Source organism: Salmo trutta, chromosome 31 (assembly GCF_901001165.1).
Source record: "Salmo trutta chromosome 31, fSalTru1.1, whole genome shotgun sequence".
Taxonomy (NCBI): Eukaryota; Metazoa; Chordata; class Actinopteri; order Salmoniformes; family Salmonidae; genus Salmo; species Salmo trutta.
The window spans coordinates 4,579,055-4,606,427 of NC_042987.1; the positions used below are offsets into that span (position 1 = coordinate 4,579,055).

General features: G+C 42.9%; 1 protein-coding gene across 1 annotated transcript in view; it reads left to right on the forward strand.

Moving 5' to 3' along the window:
- The first annotated feature begins 2,274 nt into the window (after window positions 1-2,274).
- Window positions 2,275-27,373, forward strand: part of LOC115169379 (solute carrier family 17 member 9) — a 31,321-nt gene continuing 6,222 nt past the window's right edge. The window contains exons 1-4 of the mRNA XM_029724943.1: window positions 2,275-2,953; window positions 3,758-3,955; window positions 16,081-16,220; window positions 24,771-24,870. Coding sequence (XP_029580803.1) covers window positions 2,820-2,953; window positions 3,758-3,955; window positions 16,081-16,220; window positions 24,771-24,870 — 572 coding nt within the window. The 5' untranslated portion in view covers window positions 2,275-2,819. The remainder of the gene's footprint in view (window positions 2,954-3,757; window positions 3,956-16,080; window positions 16,221-24,770; window positions 24,871-27,373) is intronic.

Below are 27,373 nucleotides of genomic sequence, written 5' to 3' on the forward strand. Positions count from 1 at the left end.
TCCAACTGCTCTTAAATGCAAGTAAAACTAAATGCATGCTATTCAATCGATCACTGCCTGCACCTGCTCGCCCATCCAGCATCACTACTCTGGACGGCTCTGACTTAGAATACGTGGACAACTACAAATACCTGGGTGTCTAGTTAGACTGTAAACTCTCCTTCCAGACTCACATTAAGCATCTCCAATCCAAAATTAAATCTAGAATCGGCTTCCTATTTCGCAACAAAGCATCCTTCACTCATGCTGCCAAACATACCCTCGTAAAACTGACCATCCTACCGATCCTCGACTTCAGTGATGTCATCAATAAAATAGCCTGCAACACTACTCAACAAACTGGATGCCGTCTACCACAGCGCCATCCGTTTTGTCACCAAAGCCCCATACACTACCCACCATTGCGACCTGTATGCTCTCGTTGGTTGGCCCTCGCTTCATACTCGTCGCCAAACCCACTGGCTACAGGTTATCTACAAGTCTCTGCTAGGTAAAGCCCTATCTCAGCCCTATCTCGCCTTATCTCAGCTCACTGGTCACCATAGCAGCACCCACTCGTAGCACGCGCTCCAGCAGGTATATCTCACTGGTCACCCCCAAAGCCAATACCTCCTTTGGTCGTCTTTCCTTCCAGTTCTCTGCTGCCAATGACTGAAATGAACTGCAAAAATCTCTGAAGCTGGAGACTCATATCTCCCTCACTAGCTTTAAGCACCAGCTGTCAGAGCAGCTCACAGATCACTGCACCTGTACATAGCCCATCTATAAACAGCCCATCTATCTACCTACCTCATCCCCATACTGTATTTATTTATTTATCTTGATCCTTTGCACCCCAGTATCTCTACTTGTACATTCATCTTCTGCACATCTACCATTCCAGTGTTTAATTGCTATATTGTAATTACTTCGCCACCATGGCCTATTTATTGCCTTAACTTACCTCATTTGCACTCACTGTATATAAGACTTTTTGTTTTCTTTTGTTCTACTCTATTATTGACTGTATGTTTTGTTTATTCCATGTGTTGTATGTGTCGAATTGCTATGCTTTGTCTTGGCCAGGTCGCAGTTGTAAATGAGAACCTGTTCTCAACTAGCCTACCTGGTTAAATAAAATAAAAATAAAAACATTAAACCTTGTGCCGGTGTTTGGAGGATATATTGGTATGGTTATTGTTAGTCGAGGGCCAGCAAACCGTAATGATTTACATATATATATATTTTTTTTACTTTCATTTGATTAATTTATTCATACAATTTCATCCATCCACAAGATATAGTCTCGACACAAATCTAGAGTTGCTACCCAAGCCGGCTCGTCGTTTGTTCTATCGGTTTGGTTGCCAGAGACAGGACCCAGTCGTTCAATCTTTTTGTTCTACATTTATGGACGCGATCCAGTCGTTCTAAATGTTCCTGCTTCCTAGCTAGCCAACTACAGCTAACTTAGTCACATAAGACAAACAGCAAAGTAGCTGCATTTGTGCTTGTTTAAGCTGTTTTCGAGTGATATTAATTTGGATACATCCATAACATTGAGCTAATGTGTGATTTCGCCTGGCATAGAAAATGTGCTCTCTCGTCAGGACACTGTTGCTCAGAGGAGCTAGCCAAAAACACAGCTAATACAATAACTTCAAACTGAAGCTGGAAATAAGGCAAACAAGCTACACTTCGTTTCATTTTACCAGTTTTTTTATTCATAGTTCTTTATATACCCATAAAAATTATGCTGATTCATGATTTCGACTGGATGACAATTTGAATATTGAAACAATATTGCAAATGTCGGAGAGACAGACAGCAAGGTTTATACAAATCTCTGCTGTTGAAACAATGTTATTCTAAAAGAAATGTGAGATAATGTGTAGATGCATTTTATAGTGGAGATAAAGTTTATAAATTGCCTGGCTGGGCTGATGAGACAGTGGATTGCGCAGTCAGATGGAACAGAGTAAATCATTTTAACCTCAGATTTAGCCAGTGGTAATTTTTGGATTCGACACCGGCTGGAATATGGTTTTAACCAATCAGCATTCAGGATTAGACCCACCCGTTGTATAATATCTCCTAATTATGACTTCGTATATCATTAGTTTGACTTACTATCTCATAATTATGGCTTACTATCTCATAGTAAGTCTACTATCTCATAATTTTGAATTATTTCATAATCATGATTTACTATCTCATTATGATTTACAATGTCATAATTATGACTTACTATGCCATAATTATGATTTACTATCTCATAACTCGTAGTCAGATTTTTTGGGGGGGAGGGTGGCGTGAACGGGCTTCCATAGTTATCACCCAGGTTATGTAGCATAGAATTTCAAGAATATTGCACAGTCATTATGGAGCGCGAACGCCTATATTGGATGGATATGCTAGGCAGCGATACCCCGGGTGGAAAAGAGAGTGCATTTTCTTTCTAACGAAACTCAAACTGGTTTTCATAGGGACTGAGTAACTTCTTTAACTTACTTCCTGATGTAACATACCGTTAGCAGGAAGAACTGCGTGTCTGGAAAAGAAAACGGACACGTGGATTATCATTGCTCCTCTAGCTCTAGGCAAGAGCCACGGAAGAAAAGAAAAAAACAGCCTATCTATCTGTCCTTATTCTCCGGTGCTCTTCACCTCATCACACTGCAATACAATTATGGATCCCCGTTAAACGAATGGAAATGATACGTCGGCGCGAACATCGACCAAGCGTTTCTTTTTGTCGGCTTTCCTCACTCATTCCATAGCCTACTGAACTGCGACGTGCAGGAAGAAAGCACATCTCAAACATTAACATCTCTCGTTGAATGGCAATTCTGCAAAAACATGGAAAGATCTCTGGTCCAGATTTGGCCTGCCTCAAAGAAACCCCCTCAGACAAAATCGGTGACGCCGGAGGTCACCAGAAGAATTGGAGTGAACATAACACGAACTGGCCCAGGTGAGTTAACGAAGGAACATTTTAGTAGCCATCATTTCCCCCAAAGACTAAAACTACCATATTGGAATTACGGACGTTTTCTTGTTATGTTTTTAATAACAGAACACTATATGTTAGCTAGTTCCTTATTTTGAAAACTATTATTCGAGTTCTTCTGTGGGTTACTGAAAGTAATTGGCATTGGCAAATTGATTTTTCAGAATATTTTCTCTCCCTTGACGTAAGCAAACAAAAAGTATGACTCATACAAATGTAGCTTTGTGTTTGATACTTTTGAGTCTTCTCTAAAAGTTGATACAAAGTGTAGACCTAAAATGAAGCCATAATGTAACCGTATGAAATGTAGTTAACACTGCTATGAGGGGCATTCCCCCCCAAAATACTTGACTTTTAATCAGATGCCTGTCAGCTGGTTGCCTCCAGGTTATTTTACTAAGCTGCACCCACAGCTTTTGGGACCTTCAAAGCTACTAGGAAGTCTGATAGTCAGGTGTTTAATATAATTTTCTTAACATCCATCATAGCCTTATCGTTGTCTTAACTAAGGATTCAGACAATACTTATACCATGAGATGTAGGCTTAACCTAGCTAGTTACAATTTATATATTTTAAGTCAAGTGAAAACGCCTAGTTGGTTAAGTTTAACATTCTACGTCTTATGAGCCCCATTTGCCGTTTTTAAAATGTAGAAAAGCAAAATAAATGTACATATGTTGGTTTTACTGAGAATATCACACCCACTCTCGCTTACAAATACACCATTTGTTTTTGCTACACGATCATTCCCTGTACCCGCTACGCAGGTCCCTGGCGCGGGTATGGACGGTGGTGCTACTGCTGGGGACATGTCTGCTGTACTGTGCCCGCGTGGCCATGCCAATCTGTGCTGTCAGCATGGCCGAGAAGTTTAACTGGACCAAGAGGGAACAGGGCATGGTGCTGGGCAGCTTCTTCTGGGGCTACTGCTTCACACAGGTCCTTGGAGGCTACGTCAGCGACAGGTGGGCAACGAGAGGAGATGATTATAGAGTTATTGTCTGTTTGCTCATAAATTTGCACATAAATTGCCTGTTTGCACAACCTGCAGCTGCGCTCACTACATACAATAGCTAGGATAAACAGTGTACATAGCATTACATTTATTCACCTTTAAACACAGATGGACAATCGGATGATATGAGACCCGCGATTCGAGAATCAAATGGCCTAATACTTTGTCTGTTTTACATGTACATTAGTTTTACGTCATACAGCTGCTCCGTTGGTACAATAGACTATAAAACAATACATTTTATATTACTCATATTCATTTCAAAACACCCATTACAATGCTATTACCCATTAGCCCAAAAAGCAAAAGAACACCTGAGGGGATGGTGATAGAATGTCATGGTGCAGAGATACTACTGTACATGCTACTACTGTACATGCTACAGAGTATAAAGGGAGTGTAGTTTAGGGAGCTTGAGAAGCCAATACCCATTTCAGACAGAAGATGGGGTATTTTACCTTAAACAATTATAACGCCGTGTTTATATGGCCCCCTTTCAAACAGCCCCTTATTTAGCACTTATTTGCATGTATAAACCGTATAAATACAGTGCATTCGGAAAGTATTCAGACCCCTTGACTTTTTCAAGATTTAGTTGTTTCAGCCTTACCCTAAAATTGAAAATGTTATTTTATTTCACCTTTTATTTAACCAGGTAGGCCAGTTGAGAACAAGTCCTCATTTACAATTCCTCATCAATCTACACACAATACCCCATAATGACAAAGTGAAAACAGGTTTAGACATTTTTGCTAATTTATAAAAAATAAAAATCAGAAATACCTTATTTACATAAGTATTCAGACCCTTTGCTATGAGACTTGAAATTGAGTTCAGGTGCATCCTGTTTCCATTGATCATTCTTTATTGGAATCCACCTGTGGTAAATTCAATTGATTGGACATGCTTTGGAAAGGCACACGCCTGTCTATATAAGGTCCCACAGTTGAAAGTGCATGTCAGAGCAGAAACCAAGCCATGAGGTCGAAGGAATTGTCCATGGAGCTCCGAGACAGGATTTTGTCGAGGTACAGATCTGGGGAAGGGTACCAAACTATTTCTGCAGCATTGAAGGTCCCAAAGAACATGATGGCATCCATCATTGTTAAATGGAAGAAGTTTGGAACCACCAAGAACCATCCTAGAGCTGGCCGCCCGGCAAAACTGAGCAATTGGGGGAGAAGGGACTTGGTCAGGGAGGTGACCAAGCACCCCATGGTCACTCTTTGATTTGATTAGAATCTCTTTTAGTCCTCATTTGGACTAATCTTCCAAGAGTCCTTAAACATTAAAATACAATTTATAATACGATCACTATTACGTTCTCCCCTCGGGTGTAGCTCGTCTGAGGAGGAGACGTAAATGCCTGGGCCTAAACACACCAGGTAACACGGATGAAAGGGGCAGAAATGTGGGGTGTAATGAGCAAAAAATAAATCGGACCACAACTCAATTTAAGCCCTCAGGGGATGTTTAGTAAAGTAATTAAATAAACAATATAAAACACCCATAAAGAATCAGTAAGAAAACAAAACCTAAACAACCACAACCAGAGAAGGGAATGTTTGCTATCGGGGTCCAAGTAATGAAAATAAACAAAAGGTCCCTCCTCTTCTACACACCTAATCCTTCCTAACACACTCTAAACCCTAACCCACTGTCCTACCTGGTTCCAAGAAAACACAAGGGTGACACCCGCCCGGCTAACCTAGTGTATAAAACAATGGGTTATCTACGTGGGAATGTACACCCATGGGCAGAGCTACCTTTTCCCTTCTCCAGGACCTAGGTAGGGTGGAGTACCTCAAGAGGACAGGCTGAAACACAAACAAAGATAAATTAAAACAAATAATCAAACAAAACAAGAGTCCTCTCTCTCTCCCCCTCTCTTCTTCTCTTCTCACACAGCAAACAGTTATCCTCTCTGTAATCAGCTACAGCCACGCCCACCATCGTTAGCCGCAACTCGGTACACCTGTAATGCCCAAGACACAAACACACTAACGAGAAAATGGGGAACAAGAAAGACGTAACAAGTAACAATCACATATAACACAATGTTACAAACAGACATAATACACTGACATATTGACCAGATAAATACTCTTAACATTCTAAAAATATATATTGATTCTTCTTCTACCATAGTCCAGCACAACTTTCCTATGTATTATACACTGCTCAAAAAAATAAAGGGAACACTAAAATAACACATCTTAGATCTAAATGAATGAAATAATCTTATTAAATACTTTTTTCTTTACATAGTTGAATGTGCTGACAACAAATTCACACAAAAATAATCAATGGAAATCCAATTTATCAACCCATGGAGGTCTGGATTTGGAGTCACACTCAAAATTAAAGTGGAAAACCACACTACAGGCTAATCCAACTTTGATGTAATGTCCTTAAAACAAGTCAAAATGAGGCTCAGTAGTGTGTGTGGCCTCCACGTGCCTGTATGACCTCCCTACAACGCCTGGGCATGCTCCTGATGAGGTGGCGGATGGTCTGCTGAGGGATCTCCTCCCAGACCTGGACTAAAGCATCCGCCAACTCCTGGACAGTCTGTGGTGCAACGTGGCGTTGGTGGATGGAGCGAGACATGATGTCCCAGATGTGCTCAATTGGATTCAGGTCTGGGGAACGGGCGGGCCAGTCCATAGCATCAATGTCTTCCTCTTGCAGGAACTGCTGACACACTCCAGCCACATGAGGTCTAGCATTGTCTTGCATTAGGAGGAACCCAGGGCCAACCGCACCAGCATATGGTCTCACAAGGGGTCTGAGGATCTCATCTCGGTACCTAATGGCAGTCAGGCTACCTCTGGCGAGCACATGGAGGGCTGTGCGGCCCCCCAAAAGAAATGCCACCCCACACCATGACTGACCCTCCGCCAAACCGGTCATGCTGGAGGATGTTGCAGGCAGCAGAACGTTCTCCACGGCGTCTTCAGACTCTGTCACGTCTGTCACATGTGCTCAGTGTGAACCTGCTTTCATCTGTGAAGGGCACAGGGCGCCAGTGGCGAATTTGCCAATCTTGGTGTTCTCTGGCAAATGCCAAACTTCCTGCATGGTGTTGGGCTGTAAGCACAACCCCCACCTGTGGACGTCGGGCCCTCATACCACCCTCATGGAGTCTGTTTTTGACCGTTTGAGCAGAGACATGCACATTTGTGGCCTGCTGGAGGTCATTTTGCAGGGTTCTGGCAGTGCTCCTCCTGCTCCTCCTTGCACAAAGGCGGAGGTAGCGGTCCTGCTGCTGGGTTGTTGCCCTCCTACGGCCTCCTCCACGTCTCCTGATGTACTGGCCTGTCTCCTGGTAGCGCCTCCATGCTCTGGACACTACGCTGACAGACACAGCAAACCTTCTTGCCACAGCTCGCATTGATGTGCCATCCTGGATGAGCTGCACTACCTGAGCCACTTGTGTGGGTTGTAGACTCCGTCTCATGCTACCACTAGAGTGAAAGCACCGCCAGCATTCAAAAGTGACCAAAACATCAGCCAGGAAGCATAGGAACTGAGAAGTGGTCTGTGGTCCCCACCTGCAGAACCACTCCTTTATTGGGGGTGTCTTGCTAATTGCCTATAATTTCCACCTGTTGTCTATTCCATTTGCACAACAGCATGTGAAATTTATTGTCAATCAGTGTTGCTTCCTAAGTGGACAGTTTGATTTCACAGAAGTGTGATTGACTTGGGAGTTACATTGTGTTATTTAAGTGTTCCCTTTATTTTTTTTGAGCAGTGTATTTAAATGGTTTTAAAGTATTGTTTGAATTTATATATTGAAAGGTTTTTGGTTTGCTCAGATAAATTATTCCATTTCTTTATTGCTCTAAATCGAATTGTTATTTTGCCTATTTCTCTTTTCTGTCTGGATAACACATAGATGGGGGACAATCTTTTCCTAGTATTTACTGAATGTCTGTCTCTTACCAACGGAATACTATTGTGAATAGAGTTTTAAATGGTGTATATTATGAAATATAATAAGCGTGTTTTTTTTTCAATTATCTTGTTGATTGATGACCAACCAAGAACTTTGAGCATGACTACAACAGAAGAACTATATCTCCACCTTAAAACAATCCTTGCTGCTTTGTTCTGTGCAATCTGCAGCCTCCTAATTTGAAAAAAAATATGAAAAATAGCCTCTCCTGTTGTCCTGGTTTGCAGAAGAGGATGTCTTCCTTAATTGACCCCCCATAAACTTAACGGACATATACCAGGAGATGTGCCATGTCTGTTGACTCATCCAGCTGTAACGCATAGAATTCACTGGCTTGTATGTGAAGCAGTAATTGTTTTAAAACATATCCTGCCATGTCACTGATGCCTCGTGAATAAGTGTTTTTTGATGAAGTAATTGTCTGTATAGTTTTTTGGGGCCTTTTTCCTCAGCATTGTCCCAGCCACATCCACGGCAGCAGGAAGAATTAAGTCCTCCAAATAGTATGGGGCTTGCCTGTCCTAGCCGCTTGGTAGCTCACCATATAAGACGCTTCTAGCCCTTTCTTATTAATGTTATCTGTTGCTTTTACACGTCTTACTACTCGAAAGTCATCTTAATTCTCGCTCAAAAAACTCAGGTGGCTTATTTTTCAAATTGGCATGTTTTGTTTCTAAATGTCTGCACAAGAGTGAAGGTTTCATCGAGTTTTGAGAAACTCCTCACAAGTCCTCTTCTGACAGCTTCTTTAAATAGTACCCGCAAAACACCAGTCTCAACGTCAACAGTGAAGAGACGACTCTGGGATGCTGTCCTTCTAGGCAGAGTTCCTCTGTCCAGTGTCTGTGTTCTTTTGCCCATCTTAATCTTTTATTTTTATTGGCCAGTCTGAGATATGGCTTTTTCTTTGCAACTCTGCCTAGAAGGCCAGCATCCGGGAGTCGCCTCTTCACTGTTGACGTTGAGACTGGTGTTTTGCGGGTACTATTTAATGAAGCTGCCAGTTGAGGACTTGTGAGGCGTCTGTTTCTCAAACTAGACACTCTAATGTACTTGTCCTTTTGCTCAGTTGTGCACCGGGGCCTCCCACTCCTCTTTCTATTCTGGTTAGAGCCAGTTTGGGCTGTTCTGTGAAGGGAGTAGTCCACCGCCTTGTATGAGATTTTCAGTTTCTTGGCAATTTCTCGCATGGAATAGCCTTCATTTCTCAGAACAAGAATAGACTGACGAGTTTAAGAAGAAAGGTCTTTGTTTCCGGCCATTTTGAGCCTGTAATCAAACCCACAAATGCTGATTCTCCAGATACTTAACTAGTCTAAAGAAGGCCAGTTTTATTGCTTCTTTAATTGGCACAACAGTTTTCAGCTGTGCTAACATAATTGTAAAAGGGTTTTCTAATGATCAATTAGCCTTTTAAAATGATAAACTTGGATTAGCTAACACAACGTGCCATTGGAACACAGGAGTGATGGTTGCTGATAATGGGCCTCGGTACGCCTATATTCCATTAAAAAATAATCCGTTTCCAGCTACAAACGTTATTTACAACATTAACAATGTCTACACTGTATTTCTGATCAATTTGATGTTATTTTAATGGACCAAAAAAAAAAATATATATATTTTTTGTTTTTCAAAAACAAGGACATTTCTAAGTGACCCCAAACTTTTGAAAGGTAGTGTAAGGGAACCCCAAATCAATGTAGTTCTCATCATATTTGCACCTCTTCGATTGTCCAACACCCCTGTCTGTTGTTCGGTGCTTTCCCAGGTAAGGGGGCAGTAGCTCTTCAGCTGCATCAGATACACAACTGTCAGTGTCCATGCTAGCTGGGCTAACAACAAATGTAGAATTACTGATGCTAGCATTGAATGTGCTCCTGGAAGCAGAACAACTTTTGTCGTCGACAGGTGCAGGTGTAGTACTGCTGGTAGTAGCAGTACTACCAGTAGAGCTGGTATATGTCTCTGGACGAGGGCCTTACTAAATGGACTGTTTTTAAAAATGTAAAAATAATTGTTTAAAAAAAAAATGTGAATCACATTTTTATTTGGTGTACCCCCAGTTTGGGAATACCTGCTCTAGATTAATCATCTCCCAGGGTACAGCAGCCAAATCATTTTGAAATAGCGATTCAATGTTTTACAATTTCTTTGACCACAATCCTTGGGGGTTTCTTTGGAACCTTGGTGTTCATGGTTATGGTCACAATATTATGGTCTGTCCAGCCCACTGGCATTGCTCTGGCTTTTAAGCATTGCAATGGTATATTACAGAAAATCAGATCAATGCACGTGTCCAAACGGTGACCCAATTTTAGTTGATGATCGAGTAGTATCATTAACCATATGCCGAGAACTGTGGTTTGAAACAAATCTCATCAATGTGGTTATATTTGAATTATTATGATCCTTCCAATTTTTATCAAAATCACCCAAGATGAATAGATCTCTGTTACTATCTGTGGCCTGGTCAAACGCAGTGCATAAGTCATCCAGATGGGACACCTTGGAGCTCGGAGGTCTATACACACATCCTACCAAAAGGGTGCCTGGTGAGGCAGATGAACTTGAGCCCATAGTGCCTCTATTTCAAATCAAATTTATTTATAAAGCCCTACTTACATCAGCTGATATCTCAAAGTGCTGTACAGAAACCCAGCCTAAAACCCCAAACAGCAAGCAATGCAGGTGTAGAAGCACAGTGGCTAGGAAAAACTCTCTAGAAAGGCCAAAACCTAGGAAGAAACCTAGAGAGGAACCAGGCTATGAGGGGTGGCCAGTCCTCTTCTGGCTGTGCCGGGTGGAGATTATAACAGAACATGGCCAAGATGTTCAAATGTTCATAGATGACCAGCAATGTCAAATAATAATAGTCACAGTGGTTGTAGAGGGTGCAACAGGTCAGCACCTCAGGAGTAAATGTCAGTTGGCTTTTCATAGCCGATCATTCAGAGTACCTCTACCGCTCCTGCTGTCTCTAGAGAGTTGAAAACAGCAGGTCTGGGACAGGTAGCACGTCAGGGTTCCATAGCCGCAGACAGAACAGTTGAAACTGGAGCAGCAGCATGACCAGGTGACTGGGGACTGCAAGGAGTCATCAGGCCAGGTAGTCCTGAGGCATGGTCCTAGGGCTCAGGTCCTCTGAGAGAAAAAGAGAGAATTAGAGAGAGCATACTTAAATTCACACAGGACACCGCATAAGACAGGAGAAATACTCCAGATATAACAGACAGACCCTAGCCCCCCGACACAAACTACTGCAGCATAAATACTGGAGGCTGAGACAGGAGGGGTCGGGAGACACTGTGGCCCCATCCGACGATACCCCCAGACAGGGCCAAACAGGCCAGATATAACCCCACCCACTTTGCCAAAGCACAGCCCTCACACCACTAGAGGGATATCTTCAACCACCAACTTACCATCCTGAGACAAGGCCGAGTATAGCCCACGAAGATCTCCGGGGGGGCGCCAACCCGGACAGGAAGATCACGTCAGTGACTCAACCCACTCAAGTGACGCACCCCTCCCAGGGACGGCATGGAAGAGCACCAGTAAGCCAGTGACTCAGCCCTTGTAATAGGGTTAGAGGCAGAGAATCCCAGTAGAGAGAGGGGAACCGGCCAGGCAGAGACGGCAAGGGCGGTTCGTTGCTCCAGTGCCTTTCCGTTCACCTTCACACTCCTGGGCCAGACTACACTCAAATCACAGGACCTACTAAAGAGATGAGTCTTCAATAAAGACTTAAAGGTTGAGACCAAGTTTGCGTCTCTCAAATGGGTAGGCAGACCATTCCATAAAAATGGAGCTCTATAGGAGAAAGCCCTGCCACCAGCTGTTTGCTTAGAAATTCTAGAGACAGTTAGGAGGCCTGCGTCTTGTGACCGTAGCGTACGTGGAGGTATGTACGGCAGGACCAAATCGGAAAGATAGGTAGGAGCAAGCCCATGTAATGCTTTGTAGGTTAGCAGTAAAACCTTAATCAATATGGGTGCCTTGACAAGGTCATCCCTCCTCTTAAAAGGTATTTGATTTTGAATGTACAGTGCTACACCCCCACTATTCCTGTCTCTTCTAAGTAGACTATATCCAGGAATGTTAATTTACCCATCATTTACAGATGCATCTAAATGTGTTTCCGTCAAAGCTAAAATATGAATATTATTTATGTTGATCAAGTTAAAAACCTCATGTATTTTGTAAGGAAGGCTACATACATTAACCTGAGCTATATGCAACCCTTTCCTTGTCAAGTGAAGATCAATAGAGCATGTATTCGTTATAGTTGGCATGATACACTACAACACACAAACTCAAATTTGAACATTGAATTTAGATAGCCAGGGAGTTACTCTAGAATCCCGATACAGTTTCCCGTTGATGTAAAGTTTATCCATCACCATGGAGACTCATTGATTCAGGCAACGCTTTCCCATCATAATAGGATACTGTTTTTTTTTCTCCTTTCATTGATATCTGTGGGGAAGTGATCATTCATTCCAAAATCAGTGTTTCTGAGTTCTCTGCCCCTGGTCTTCGCCATTTTCCTTTTGCTTAAAATGGTCAAAACATGCAAAAATAGCCTGTGGCCTATTTCCAGAGGCCTTACCCATTCTATGGACTCTGGAGAAAGTGACATTATGCATAACATCTCTGGGCAGTTTCAGTTGAGTAGACAAAGTCTCGGACAGTGTCCTCACAGCTTCTGCTGTTGTCATTCTCCGCTATCCCTGAAAAGATTGTCCCGCATTGATCGACACTGTACATCAAGCAAGGTTTCTTTAAGTTGTTTGTTCTCCCTTTGCACCACCTCCACCTTGCTATGAATAGAGTCTACAGTACCTTTCAGCGCCGTGTTTTCTTTCCTTAGATCATCAATCTGACGTTGGCTGAATTCTAGACTGGCACATATTGCATTAACGTGCGCTCATTGTATATTCAAGATATGACGTTTGGCAAGCCTTTCATTGATGAATTTTAGGAAGTCAACATCCATATCTGTAAACCTCTCCCCACTCTCCACGTGTGCCCTCTTGCTTGGGGATGGTTTGGTGCCATCGTTGATACCGCTTGGCCAACTTGGTTTGTTTTGTTGATTGGGTTTGTTGTCCTTAACTGTGCTCGAATCCTCCGTAACCAGTGACATGTTTCTTTGAGCTCGTAAGTATCTCTCGTCAATGAATCGTTCAAGCTCCTCAACGGTTTCTGAGTCATCCAGCATGTTTGCAGGCAGAGTAAAACAAAAATAACAAAACAACGGATGGATCTTTCCAGTAAATACTCGCAATACTTTTTAAAAAACTATTGTGTACTCACGTGGTTGGAGGAAGTGATAGTGTTAAAGAGGATAAGAGACACTTGTTTGGTTAGCGGGTTTTCAGTAGTCCAGTAACAAAGCCAACACAGATCGCTGTGTTTTCTGATGTTTGAATCTATTCAAAAGGAAAACCTGACAGAGCTCCAGAATTCCTCTCTGGAGATGAGAGAACCTTCCAGAAGGACAACCATCTCTGCAGCACTCCACCATTCAGGCCTTTATGGTAGAGTGGCCAGACGGAAACCACTCCTCAGTAAAAGGCACATAACATCCCACTTGGAGTTTGCCAAAAGACACCTAAAGACTCTCGGACCATGATAAATGACATTCTCTGGTCTGATGAAACCAATGTTGTGGTCTTTGGCCTGAATGCCAAGCGTCAAGTCTGAAGGAAACCTGGCACCATCCCTTCGGTGAAGCGTGGTGGCAGCATCATGCTGTGGGGATGTTTTTCAGCATCGGCATGGACTTGGAGAATAGTCAGGATCGAAGGAAAGATAAACAGTGAAAAGTAAAGGGAGATACTTGATGAAAACCTGCTCCATAGCATTCAGGCCCTCAGACTGGGGTGAAGGTTCACCTTCCAATAGGACAACAACCCTAAGCACACAGCAAGACAACGCAGGAGTGGCTTCGGGACAAGTCTCTGAATGTCCTTGCGTGGTCCAGCCAGAGCTCGGACTTGAACCCAATCAAACATCTCCAAAGAGACCTGAAAATAGCTGTGCGGCAACGCTCCCCATCCAACCTGACAGAGCTTGAGAGGATCTGCAGAGAAGAATGGGAGAAACTCCCAAAATACAGGTGTGCCAAGCTTGTAGCGTCATACCCAAGAAGCGTCGAGGCTGTAATCACAGCCAAAGGTACTTCAACAAAGGACTGAGTAAAGGGTCTGAATTCTTATGTAAATGTCATATTTCATATTACTATTATTTTTTTAAATTTGCAAAAAATTCTCAACCTGTTTTTTCTTTGTCATTATGGGGTATTGTGTGTAGATTTGGGGGGGGGGGGGGGGGGGAGAGACTATTAAATCAATCAATTTTAGAATAAGGCTGTAAGGTAACAAAATGTGGAAAAAGTCATGGGGTCTGAATACTTGCCCGAGTGCACTGTATATATCAGGTCGTAACTGGTAAATTGGGAGGGTTGGGGGTTGTTGTTAAACCATGGGGTCTGTTTGCAGTTCAAATTAGGGAGGTGTTAAACAATAGAAGTTTTAATGAATTTACCTGTAAAAAAGCAGAGAATCATTCACGCAGGCCTAATACCTGTATTTTGGCTACAGGGTCTGTGAGAATGCAGGAAAAATGAATACATAAACATTTTCTGGGAACCCCTTTCAGAAATACGAAAAGGCTGGTATAAAAATGAAGGTATGGTACATTTGTGGGATTTTGGTCTGTGTATGAAAGGGATACAAGATAAACCTTGAGTCATGAGTGGAATTTGAAGGGCATTATCTGACCGTTAGTATTATACTGTGTGTCGTTTGAGGAGTGCACAGCCCTTGTGCCGGTGTCCGGTTGGTGAAAAGGGTGACAGCAATGACGTTGATGTCATTGGTTAGTTGTGCTTGCTTTGTATGCTGATGTCCATTCAAAGCAGATTAAATCATCCAATGTCAGTCATATCTCAATGACATTGCCTGGCAGTTGTGTTTCCTGGTAGGAAAGATGAGTGCCAAGACATTTTAACTGTCTGCAGACTAAAATGGCAGTCTAAAAGGTATTTAATGATTCTGTCTCTTCACATGGCAGGCCATGTTTAGGGTCATCTCACATCTTGCCAACGGAGAAAATAAGTAATCGAGAGTTCCAAGTTCAGAAGCGTCTGCTCTCAACTCCACCCCCCAAAATCAATGATGTGAAACAGTCTTTTTAACTCCTCTGGAACAGTTTAGATTTGGCCTAAACACCTTTGTCAGAAACCTGAAGCTATTATCATATGATTCTGATATTCAATTATTTTACATATTATTTTACCTTTATTTAACTAGGCAAGTCAGTTAAGAACACATTCTTATTTTCAATGACAGCCTAGGAGCAGTGGGTTAACTGCCTTGTTCAGGGGCAGAACGACAGATCTGTACCTTGTCAGCTCGGGGATTCGATCCAGCAACCTTTCGGTTACTAGCCCAATGCTCTAACCACTAGGCTACCCTGCCGCATATTAGAGGAAGCACCCAGGAAATTGGGAGTTTAATGGGAAGTAGCCTCCTTTTCAAGTCTACTTTTCTTCATTTGCATTGTTCTGACAACAGAATAGGTGAAAGCTAATTGTTGGAAACTAACTGGAAAGCTTGGTTTCATATATACATGTTTTTATGAATAGTGCAAATGAAGCAGGTTAGATGAGAAAATACATGTTGTACTATTGAGAGATGCATAATTGTTATCATCTGTGTCTTTCCCTCAGGTTGTAGATTGAGAGTATGTCATCATTGTAACTGTCATCTACTTGTATCACTGTTTCATCATTCTCTTCCCCTCAGAGTTGGAGGTTAGTAGTCCAGTAGTAATGATATTATTGTTATATTACGCCATCTCTTCCCCTCAGAGTTGGAGGAGGAGTTTAGTTTCGTAGTCCAGTAGTAATGATATTGTTGTTATATTACTCCAACTCTGCCCCTCAGGGTTGGAGATGTGGTGTGATACTGTAGTAATAGCCATGCTGTTATATGACTATCTCTTCCCCTCATGGCTGAAGGTGAGAATGTATAGTTGTAATAATAAAGTTGGCTGGAGAGTGCATGAAGTTGCAGTAACAGTATTATGATATCTGTTTCCTTCAGAGTTGGAGGTGAGAAGGTGCTCCTGCTGTCTGCAGCGGCCTGGGGGGCTATGACAGCCTTCACGCCCGTCCTGGCCCACTTCTGCTCTCAGCCCATCTTCTCCATGACGCTGGCCCGCTTCCTGATGGGGCTGCTGCAAGGTCAGAGGTCACTGGGCACTGGGAGCGTGTGAACAGCTTTGCTGCGTCTCTAATGACACCCTATTATTTCCTATATAGTGCTGTAATTATAACAAGAGCCACATAGGGAAGGGACAAGCAACTGTGTGCCCAAACCGAGAGAACTGGTTTCTGGTTAAGAGTCAATTACTGTACAAAACCAGTCAAATAGTTAGTCTCTGTCCTGAACAAACAAAAATGGTCTCAGCTTCAGAGCTACATAGCCTGCGGCTTTAACTTTGAGTGGCCTCTGGGGTTGAAGTTTGACTTTATTGCTTCCCCCTGAGGTATAACTGTTCGTGTTTCCCACTTTTTTTATTTCTTCTTTATTTAACCCTTGTTTTACCCAGTAAGTTGACTGAAAACACATTCTCATTTATAGCAACGACCTGGGGAATAGTTACAGGGGAGAATGATCAAATTGTAAGCTGAAGATGATTAGGTGACCATGATGGTACAGTATGAAGACCAGATTGGGAATTTAGCCAGGGCACGGGGGTTAACACCCCTACTCTTACCTTAAGTGCCATGGGATCTTTAGTGACCACAGAGTCAAGACACCCGTTTAACGTCCCATCCGAAATACAGCACCCTACAGTGGTTCCTCCTTTAAAAGTTGCGAGCTTACACCGCGGGACTTAGAGATACCCAGCGTCACGGCTTCATTGCTCCAGACCACCACAAGGGGGAGTTAGAGCACTCATTATGCATTTGGGTCCCAATATTTTTATATGACCAATCATATCAAGTGGTTCCAATGATGAACTTGACGCGAGCCACCCGTCCCTGGTGCCTTTCTTCAGCAAAGATGGCTGACAAAACATTATGGTGGAAGCAAACATAAGTAATTATAACGTCATAACAAGACAAGCAAAAATGTACAATTGAGAGGAATATGTTAGTTAATGTAGAGACACATGATTGTGCATATTTTTTTGTCATAAAGTTAATTTACGAACTAAACTATTTAGCAAGTTTTTTTTCAGTCATATCCAATACCAGGTGTTTCAAACTCCATCCTCTGAATGATGTATTACCATTCTGCACTTCAACAGTGTTTACCACTCCTGCTCCTGGGACATCAATGATTACACATTGGAACTATGCAATAGACTAGAAACATGATTGAAGTAAAGGCTGATTTGTAATTCATATATACAGAATAAAAACAGTACATCCTGCCTGAACGCCCACAAGCGAGCCACTCAGGCGGATAATGACGCCAGGAACGAGATGGGAATAACAATCCAGGCTATTTGCTCTGAGACCGGCATAATAATGTAATGAAACGAGCAGGCAGCAGGATTTGATCCCTCAACATTCTAGCCCGATGTCCAGCGCGCTATCGACTGTTCCCAAATGTAATAATTGGGGTTGGGGCCGATTGTGGCTAAAAACACTATCTATTGGAATCTTTAATGTGGAAAGGGGAAAAAGCATTATTATTAGTTCTTCACCAGCGTAGCAGGATGGGCTATTAGCTGAACAGTACACTATTCAACCTTTACTAAAGAATTGTCTAACAGCCGAGCTAGGTGTGAACCTCCCCCCCCCCAACTTGCAACAAATCTTTTGTATCTATCTTTCCGCATCTACCTACACACGGTTAATGTTCTGAAGAAAAAAATATAGAAAATGGCCCATTTTCAGGACCCTGTCTTTCGAAGATAATTCGTAAAAATCCAAATAACTTGCCATGCTTGTTCAATGAACCATAAACAATGAATGAACCTGTGGAACGGTCGTTAAGACACTAACAGCTTACAGACGGTAGCCAATTAAGGTCACAGTTATGAAAACTTAGGACACTAAAGAGGCCTTTCTACTGACTTTAAAAAACACCAAAAGAAAGATGCCCAGGTTCCCGGCTCATCTGCGTGAACGTGCCTTAGGCATGCTGCAAGGAGGCATGAGGACTGCAGATGTGGCCAGGGCAATAAATTGCAATGTCCGTACTGTGAGACGCCTAAGACAGCGCTACAGGGAGGCAGGACGGACAGCTGATCGTCCTCGCAGTGTCAGACCACGTGTAACAACACCTGCACAGGATCGGTACATCCGAACATCACACCTGCGGGACAGGTACAAGATGGCAACAACTGCCCGAGTTACACCAGGAACGCACAATCCCTCCATCATTGCTCAGACTGTCCACAATAGGCTGAGAGAGGCTGGACTGAGGGCTTGTAGGCCTGTTGTAAGACAGGTCCTCGCCAGACATCACCGGCAACAACGTCACCTATGGGCACAAATCCACCGTTGCTGGACCAGACAGGACTAGCAAAAAGTGCTCTTCACTGACGAGTCGCGGTTTTGTCTCACCAGGGATGATGATCAGATTCACGTTTATCGTCAAAGGAATGAACGTTACACCGAGCCCTGTCCTCTGGAGCTGGATCGATGTGGAAGTGTCCGTCATGGTCTGGGGCGGTGTGTCACAGCATCATTGGACTGAGCTTGTTGTCATTGCAGGTAATCTCAACGCTATGCGTTACAGGGAAGACATCCTCCTCCCTCATGTGGTACTCTTCCTGCAGGCTCATGCTGACATGACCCTCCAGCATGACAATGCCACCAGCCATACTGCTCGTTCTGTGTGTGATTTCCTGCAAGACAGTAATGTCAGTGTTCTGCCATGGCCAGCGAAGACCCTGGATCTCAATCCCTTTGAGCACGTCTGGGACCTGTTGGATTGGAGGGTGAGGGCTAGGGCCATTCCCCCCAGAAATGTCCAGGAACTTGCAGGTGCCTTGGTGGAAGAGTGGAGTAACATCTCACAGCAAGAACTGGCAAATCGGGTGCAGTCCATGAGGAGAAGATGCACTGCAGTACTTAATGCAGCTGGTGGCCACACCAGACACTGACTGTTACTTAATTTTGACCCCCCCTTTGTTCAGGGATAATCAATCAGTCAATCAAATGTATTTATAAAGCCCTTCTTACATCAGCTGATATATCAAAGTGCTGTACAGAAACCCAGCCTAAAACCCCAAACAGCAAGCAATGCAGATGTAGAAGCACGTTATTCCATTTCTGTTAGTCACATGTTTTTGGAACTTGTTCAGTTTGTCTGTTGAATCTTGTTATGTTCATACAAATATTTACACGTGTTAAGGTTCCTGAAAATAAACACACTTGACAGTGAGAGGACGTTTCTTTTTTTGCTGAGTTTATTTATGTTGGTCATGGCTCCCGAGTGGCGCAGCGGTCTAATGCACTGCATTTCTGTGTAAGTGGCTTTACTACAGTCCCTGGTTCGAATCCAGGCTATATCACATGGGAGTGCCATAGGGTGGTGCACAATTGGCCCAGCGTCATCCGGGTTTGGCCTGGGTAGGCCGTCATTGTAAATAAGAATTTGTTCCTACCTGACATGCCTAGTTAAATAAAGGTTCAAATTAAAAAACAACTGGCGGCAACCGCAGCGCAATCAATAGGAGGTGAACAGTAGGAAGTAGGAGAAGGTGAACAGTAGGAGGTAGGAGGAGGTGAACAGTAGGAGGTAGGAGGAGGTGAACAGTGGCTGGTGCTGAAAATATAGCTAACTTGTTATGCAAGTGTTGCACACCAACAAATGGCGAAAACCTACACCAGTTGAGCAATTCATTTCAACAATAATCTTAATTTTAAATTTGACTTTACAAACAAGAAGAGGGCTTAATTTGAGTTTATTTTTCGGAGCCTAGACCTATATAACTTAACTGGCTGAGGCTTAACAGCCTAATAGAAGTAGGATTTTTTTTATTAGGCCTACTTACAATTGCAACTGGTAAAAAATGTAGCATCCTACATAAAACAATGTAACTAATAATGAAAGCGCGCATTTGTAAATCCTATACTCTAATAGTAATTGGAAAGGTAGATACAAATTATGTGTGACATTGTGGTTACAATAAAGAATGTAGCCCATCATGCAAATGGTTCCTATTAGCAGGACAATAGACTTTTTATAACCAGGCTACTGTTGTGAAAATACCTCAACTTGCAATGTATTCAATGCTTAAGTACTCTAAAGTGTTACATTTCTAACTCAAAATAGCAGTACAGTATTTCTTCATCTACATCTTTATGCTTTTGTTAATAAAATAAAGAGAGAAAAGATGTTTATATTAGCTACATTTTAGTCATACTACCACCCAGCTCGACAACCACAGGTAAAACCTTGCTGAGATGATCAATGTATTAGTTGCATTGTTGTATCGTCAATTTCTCTAGACAAAACATCTTGATGGCCTTGACCAGTTCATCTTTGCCTGTCGGCTTGGCAGAGTTACGGATTAATGTTTTCAGTTGATGCCAAACAAGTTAGATCGGGTTTAAATCAGGAGACCTACATGTAGAGACAAAAAAAAATAGGAAAGGGTGCCTCCTACTGGCCCTCCAATTCCACTTCTAGCAGCATCTGGTCTCCCATCTAGGGACTTACCAGGACCATCCCTGCTTAGCTTCAGAAGCAAGCCAGCAGTGGGATACAGGGTGGTATGCTGCTGATTACTACATTGGCTCTGACCTCATCAAATGTGTCAGGGCTTGAAAACTATCACAAAGGGAAACCCAGCCGTGAGCTGCCCAGAAACCCGAGCCTTCCAGATGAGCTAAATACCTTCTATGCTCGCTTTGTGGCAAGCAGCACTGAGCCATGCATGAGAGCACCAGCTGTTCCGGATGACTGTGATCTCGCTCTCCGTAGCCTATGTGAGTAAACCTTTAAACAGTTTAACATTCGCAAGGCCGCAGGGCCAAACGGAATACCAGGAAGCGTACTCAGAGTATGCTCTGACCAGCTGGCAAGTGTCTTCATTGGCAGTAGAATGGCCCGTACTGAAGAGCTCAGCGATTTTCAACGTGGCACCGTCATAGGATGCCAACATTTCAACAAGTCAAATTTCTGCCCTGCTAGAGCTGCCCCGGTCAACTATAAGTGCTATTATTGTCAAGTGTAAACATCTAGGAGCAACAACGGTTCAGCTGCGAAGTGGTAGGCCACAGAAGATCACAGAACCGCCGAGTGGTGTAGCACGGTTGCAATGCTCACTACCGATTTCCAAACTGCCTCTGGAAGCAGCGTCAGCACTAGAACTGTTCGTCGGGAGCTTCATGAAATGGGTTTCCATGGTCGAGCAGCCGCCCACAAGCCTAAGATCACTATGCGCAATGCCAAGCGTTGGCTGGAGTGGTGTAAAGCTCACCGCCATTGGAATCTCGATCAGTTGAAACGTGCTCTCTGGAGTGATGAATCACGCTTCACCATCTGGCAGTCTGATGGACGAATCTGGGTTTGGCGGATGCCAGGAGAGCGCTACCTGCCCCAATTTATAGTGCTAACTGTAACTTTTGGTGAATGGAGGAATAATGGTCTGGGGCTGTTTTTCATGTTGCTGGCTAGGCCCCTTAGTTCCAGTGAAGGGAAATCTTAACGCTACAGCATACAGTGACATTCTAGATGATTCTGTGCTTCCAACTTTGTGGCAACAGTTTGAGAAAGGCCCTTTCCTGTTTCAGCATGACAATGCCTCCGTGCACAAAGTGAGATCCATACAGAAATGGTTTGTCGAGGTGTGGAAGAACTTGACTGGCCTGCACAGAGCCATGACCTCAACCCCATCGCAGAGGCCTAATCACCCAACATCAGTGCCCGACCTCACTAATGCTCTTGTGACTGAATGGAAGCAGCCCCCCCCCCCCAGATAATGTTCCAACATCTAGTGGAAAGCCTTCCCGGAAGAGTGGAGGCTTTTATAGCAGCAAAGGGGGGACCAACTCTATATCAATACCCATGGTTTTGGAATGAGATGTTCGACAAGCAGGTGACCACATACTTTTGGCCATGTAGTGTAAAAATGCTGTTCATTAACTACAGCTCAGCATTCAACACCATAGTCCCCTCCAAGGTCAGGACCCTGGGACTAAACACCTCCCTCTGCAACTGGATCCTGGACTTCCTGACAGTCTTCCCCAGGCGGTGAGGGTAGTTAATAACACATCTGCTACACTGACTATCAACACGGGGCCCCTCAGGGGGGTGTGCTTAGTCCTGTTCACCCACGACTGCGTGGCCAAGCACGACTGCAACACCATCATCAAGTTTGCTGATGACACGACAGACTGATCGCTGACGACGATGAGGCAGCCTATTGGGAGGAGGTCAGAGACCTGGCAGTGTGATGCCATGACAACAACCTCTCCCTCAAGGTCAGAAAGACAAATAAGCTGATCGTGGACTACAGGAAACGGGTTGAGTTTCAAGTTCACTGAAGAATTAACATGGTCCAGACGCACACAGTTGTCAGGGCAAGACAGCGCCTCTTCCCCCTCAGGAGGCTATAAAGATTCGGCATGGGCCTTCAGATACTCATAAAGTTATGCAGCTTTATCATGTAGAGCAGGTATTCCTAAACTGGGGCACACGCAATGCCGTCAGGGGTACGCCAACTAAAAATGTAATTCACTTCAATTGTTTTTATTTTTTTTCACATTTTCAAAAAATATTTTTTTTCTTCTGATTTTCAAACAGTAAATTTTATTTTTTCCAACGGGGCTATACATTTGGGTGAGTTTTTTTTACATTTAAAAAAAAAATGTTGTCACCTGAGTAGCCTTGTTTCACTGCCAAAAATAAAATTGAAACCATCTAGTGTTGAGCGATATAACAACAATGTGAAATACAGGTAGCCTAGTCAAATAATTAACATCCAATCACATTAACCGTTACTCTCTGACGGGAAACCTTCACTCTTGCGCAGACATTTAGAAGTTAAACATGACAATTGAAAAATAAGCCACGGGAGTTTTTTGAGTGAGAATAAAGACGACTTTCGAGTAGTAAGACATGTATAAAAGCAACAGATACCATTAATAAGAAGGGGCTAGAAGAGTCTTATATGGTGAGCTACCGAGTAGCTAGGACAGGCAAGCCCCATACTATTGTGGAGGACTTCATTCTTCCTGCTGCCGCGGATAAGGCTGGGACAATGCAGGGGGAAAAGGCACCAAAAAATATACAGACAATGCCTTCATCAAACAACACTGTTTCCCAACGCATCAGTGACATCAAATGGACAACAAGAGAGGATATGTTTAAAGTACTGGACAGCTTTGTGACATCAAATGGACTTTGGTGGTCAAGATGTGCTGGTATCTGTACTGATAGCGCAAAAGCCATGGCAGGGAGACATAGTGGAGTGGTAGTGTGTTTGTAAGCAGTTGCTCCCGATGCCACTTGGGTACACTGCAGCATCCACCGAGAGGCTCTTGCTGCCAAGGGAATGCCTAACAGCTTGAAAGACGTTTTGGGCACTACAGTGAAAATGGTTAACTTTTTTTAAGCAAGGCCCCTGAACTCTGCTCTATTTGCTGCATTATGCAATGTGATGGGCAGCGATTATGTAACACTTTTACAACATGTAGGAGTGCGCTACGGAGAATGGGAGAAACTCCCCAGATACAGGTGTGACAATAAGACTTGAGGCTGTAATCGCTGCCAAAGGTGCTTCAACAAAGTACTGAGTAAAGGGTCTAAATACTTATGTAAATGTGATACTTCATTTAAAAAAAAAGGTTTTTATACGTTTGCAAAATTTTCTGAAGACCTGTTTTTGCTTTGTCATTATTGGGTATTGTGTGTAGATTGACGAGGGGGGAAAAAACAATTTAATCTATTTGCGAGTAAGGCTGCAATGTGGAAAAAGTCATGGGGTCTGAATATTTTCTGAATGCACTGTATATGTCCATAGCTACCTCAATTACCTCGTACCCCTGCATATTGACTCAGTACTGGTACTCCCTGTATATAGCCATGTTATTACCTCGTACCCCTGCATATTGACTCAGTACTGGTACTCCCTGTATATAGCCATGTTATTACCTCGTACCCCTGCATATTGACTCAGTACTGGTACTCCCTGTATATAGCCATGTTATTACCTCGTATCCCTGCATATTTGACTCAGTACTGGTACTCCCTGTGTATAGCCATGTTATTACCTCGTACCCCTGCATATTGACTCAGTACTGGTACTCCCTGTATATAGCCATGTTATTACCTCGTACCGCTGCATATTGACTCAGTACTGGTACTCCCTGTATATAGCCATGTTATTACCTCGTACCGCTGCATATTGACTCAGTACTGGTACTCCCTGTGTATAGCCATGTTCTTTTTCTGTATCTATTTATTGTGTCACTATTCAAAATGTTAAAAAAATTTTATCTTTAACTCTGCATTGTTGAAAAAGGACCCGTAGGTAAGTATTTACAATTACATTTAGATGTTGATTTGAAGCGCATCTGTCAGGATATGAATCATTAGTTTGTTGACTCTGCAGGCGACAACGCTTTCGTATTTGAGACAATGGTGTTTTTCTTTTGCCGTTTTCCACTTTCTGTGTCATTTACTAACGTTGATCACATTGCCTAAAGAAGACAGAATAAAGAAAGTTCCTTCCAAATATGTATTAAATGAATGACCCAATGTGTGTGACTTTCTTCACTCACTATATAGTGTAACAGAGCTGTGTGTATCTGTACCTCCAGGTGTGCACTACCCGTCTCTGGTTAGCCTGTGTTCTCAGAAGGTGGTGGAGAGTGAGAGAGGATTCCTCATGAGCACTGTGGGCAGTGGCTCCTATCTGGGGTGAGTCTGGCTCTGCAAAACTTCCTGTTTCCACGCTGATCTAGGGTTGCAAATATTACTGGAAACTACCAGAAGTTTTGTAACTTTGAAGAATTTTTATGTCATTTATCACAAGACATCTAGAGGCCCTTTTGGGTACTTCAAATGATGACAGTAAAATCAAATCCAATTTTATTTGTCACATGCGCCAAATACAATAGGTATTGTATTACCGTGAATTACCGTGAAATGCTGACTTACAAGCCCTTAACCAACAATGCAGTTTTAAGAAAATAGAGTTAAGTAAATATTTTCTTAAATAAACTAAAGTAAAAAAATAAAACAATGACAATAATGATGCTATATACAGGGGTACTGGTACCGAGTCAATGTGCAGAGGTACAGGTTAGTAACGAGGCTATGTGCAGAGGTACAGGTTAGTAACGAGGCTATGTGCAGAGGTACAGGTTAGTAATGAGGCTATATACAGATGTACTGGTACCGAGTCAATGGGCAGGGGTACAGGTTAATAATGAGGCTATATACAGGGGTACTGGTACCAAGTAAATGTACAGGTGTACAGGTTAATAATGAGGCTATATACAGGGGTACTGGTACCGAGTAAATGTACAGGGGTACAGGTTAATAATGAGGCTATATACAGGGGTACTGGTACCGAGTCAATGTACAGGTTAGTAACAAGGCTATATACAGGGGTACTGGTACCGAGTAAATGTACAGGGGTACAGGTTAATAATGAGGCTATATACAGGGGTACTGGTACCGAGTCAATGTGGAGGGGTACAGGTTAGTAACGAGGCTATATACAGGGGTACTGGTACCGAGTCAATGTGGAGGGGTACAGGTTAATAATGAGGCTATATACAGGGGTACTGGTACCGAGTCAATATGGAGGGGTACAGGTTAATAATGAGGCTATATACAGGGGTACTGGTACCGAGTCAATGTGCAGAGGTACAGGTTAATAATGAGGCTATATACAGGGGTACTGGTACCAAGTAAATGTACAGGTGTACAGGTTAATAATGAGGCTATATACAGGGGTACTGGTACCGAGTAAATGTACAGGGGTACAGGTTAATAATGAGGCTATATACAGGGGTACTGGTACCGAGTCAATGTACAGGTTAGTAACAAGGCTATATACAGGGGTACTGGTACCGAGTAAATGTACAGGGGTACAGGTTAATAATGAGGCTATATACAGGGGTACTGGTACCGAGTCAATGTGGAGGGGTACAGGTTAGTAACGAGGCTATATACAGGGGTACTGGTACCGAGTCAATGTGGAGGGGTACAGGTTAGTAACGAGGCTATATACAGGGGTACTGGTACCGAGTCAATGTGCAGAGGTACAGGTTAGTAACGAGGCTATATACAGAGGTACTGGTACCGAGTCAATGTGCAGGGGTACAGGTTAATAATGAGGCTATATACAGGGGTACTGGTACCGAGTAAATGTACAGGGGTACAGGTTAATAATGAGGCTATATACAGGGGTACTGGTACCGAGTAAATGTACAGGGGTACAGGTTACTCAAGGTAATTTGAACATGTCGTAAGGGTAAAGTGACTATGCATAGATAATAAACAGACAGTAGCGACAGTGTAAAAACAAAGGTGGGGGGTGTGTCAATGCAAAAAGTCCGGTTGGCCATTTGATTAATTGTTCAGCAGGCTTTTTATTTTATTTTATTTCACCTTTATTTAACCAGGTAGGCTAGTTGAGAACAAGGCTTAGGGGTAGAAGCTGTTAAGAAGCCTTTTGGACCAAGACTTGGCGCTCCGGTACCGCTTGCCGTGCGGTAGCAGTGAGAACAGTCTATGACTAGGGTGACTAGAGTCTTTGACAATTTTTGGGACCTTCCTCTGACACTGCCTTATATAAAAAAGGCATTAGTTGGAAGAGTTATAATGCCATTGTTGAATAGATGCTTTTTTCATTAATTAGTCTATTTTCTCTTGAACCATATATTCTATCCACAAGAAACTCATGGATAATATGGACACAGATAGAAAAAAATGAATACTGTATATGTCACAGCTGTCTTCAGAAATGGACCAAAATGCAGCAGAGTTAGTATTCATCCTTCAATTTAAATAGAACGAACACTATACAAGAACAAAAACAAGGAAACTGACAGCCAACAGTCCTGTCAGGTGCAACCACACTAAACAAGAAACAATTACCCACAACCCCAAAGAAAAACACACACTCCTATATAGGACTCCCAATCAAAGGCAACTCAACACACCTGCCTTCAATTGGGAGTCCTAATCACCAACACAACCATTCACACACACAAAAACCCTGCCACATCCTGACCAAAACTAATCCAATTGCTCCCTCTGCTGGTCAGGATGTGACAGTATATGAATGAATTTTGATATATTACAGAAGATTCCTGTAACTTTGGTAAATTACCAGTAGCTTTGCAACCCTACGCTGACCTAAGCTCCGTTTTTTGTTTCTCCCACTGGTGTTTAAAGGGTAGGATTGAGG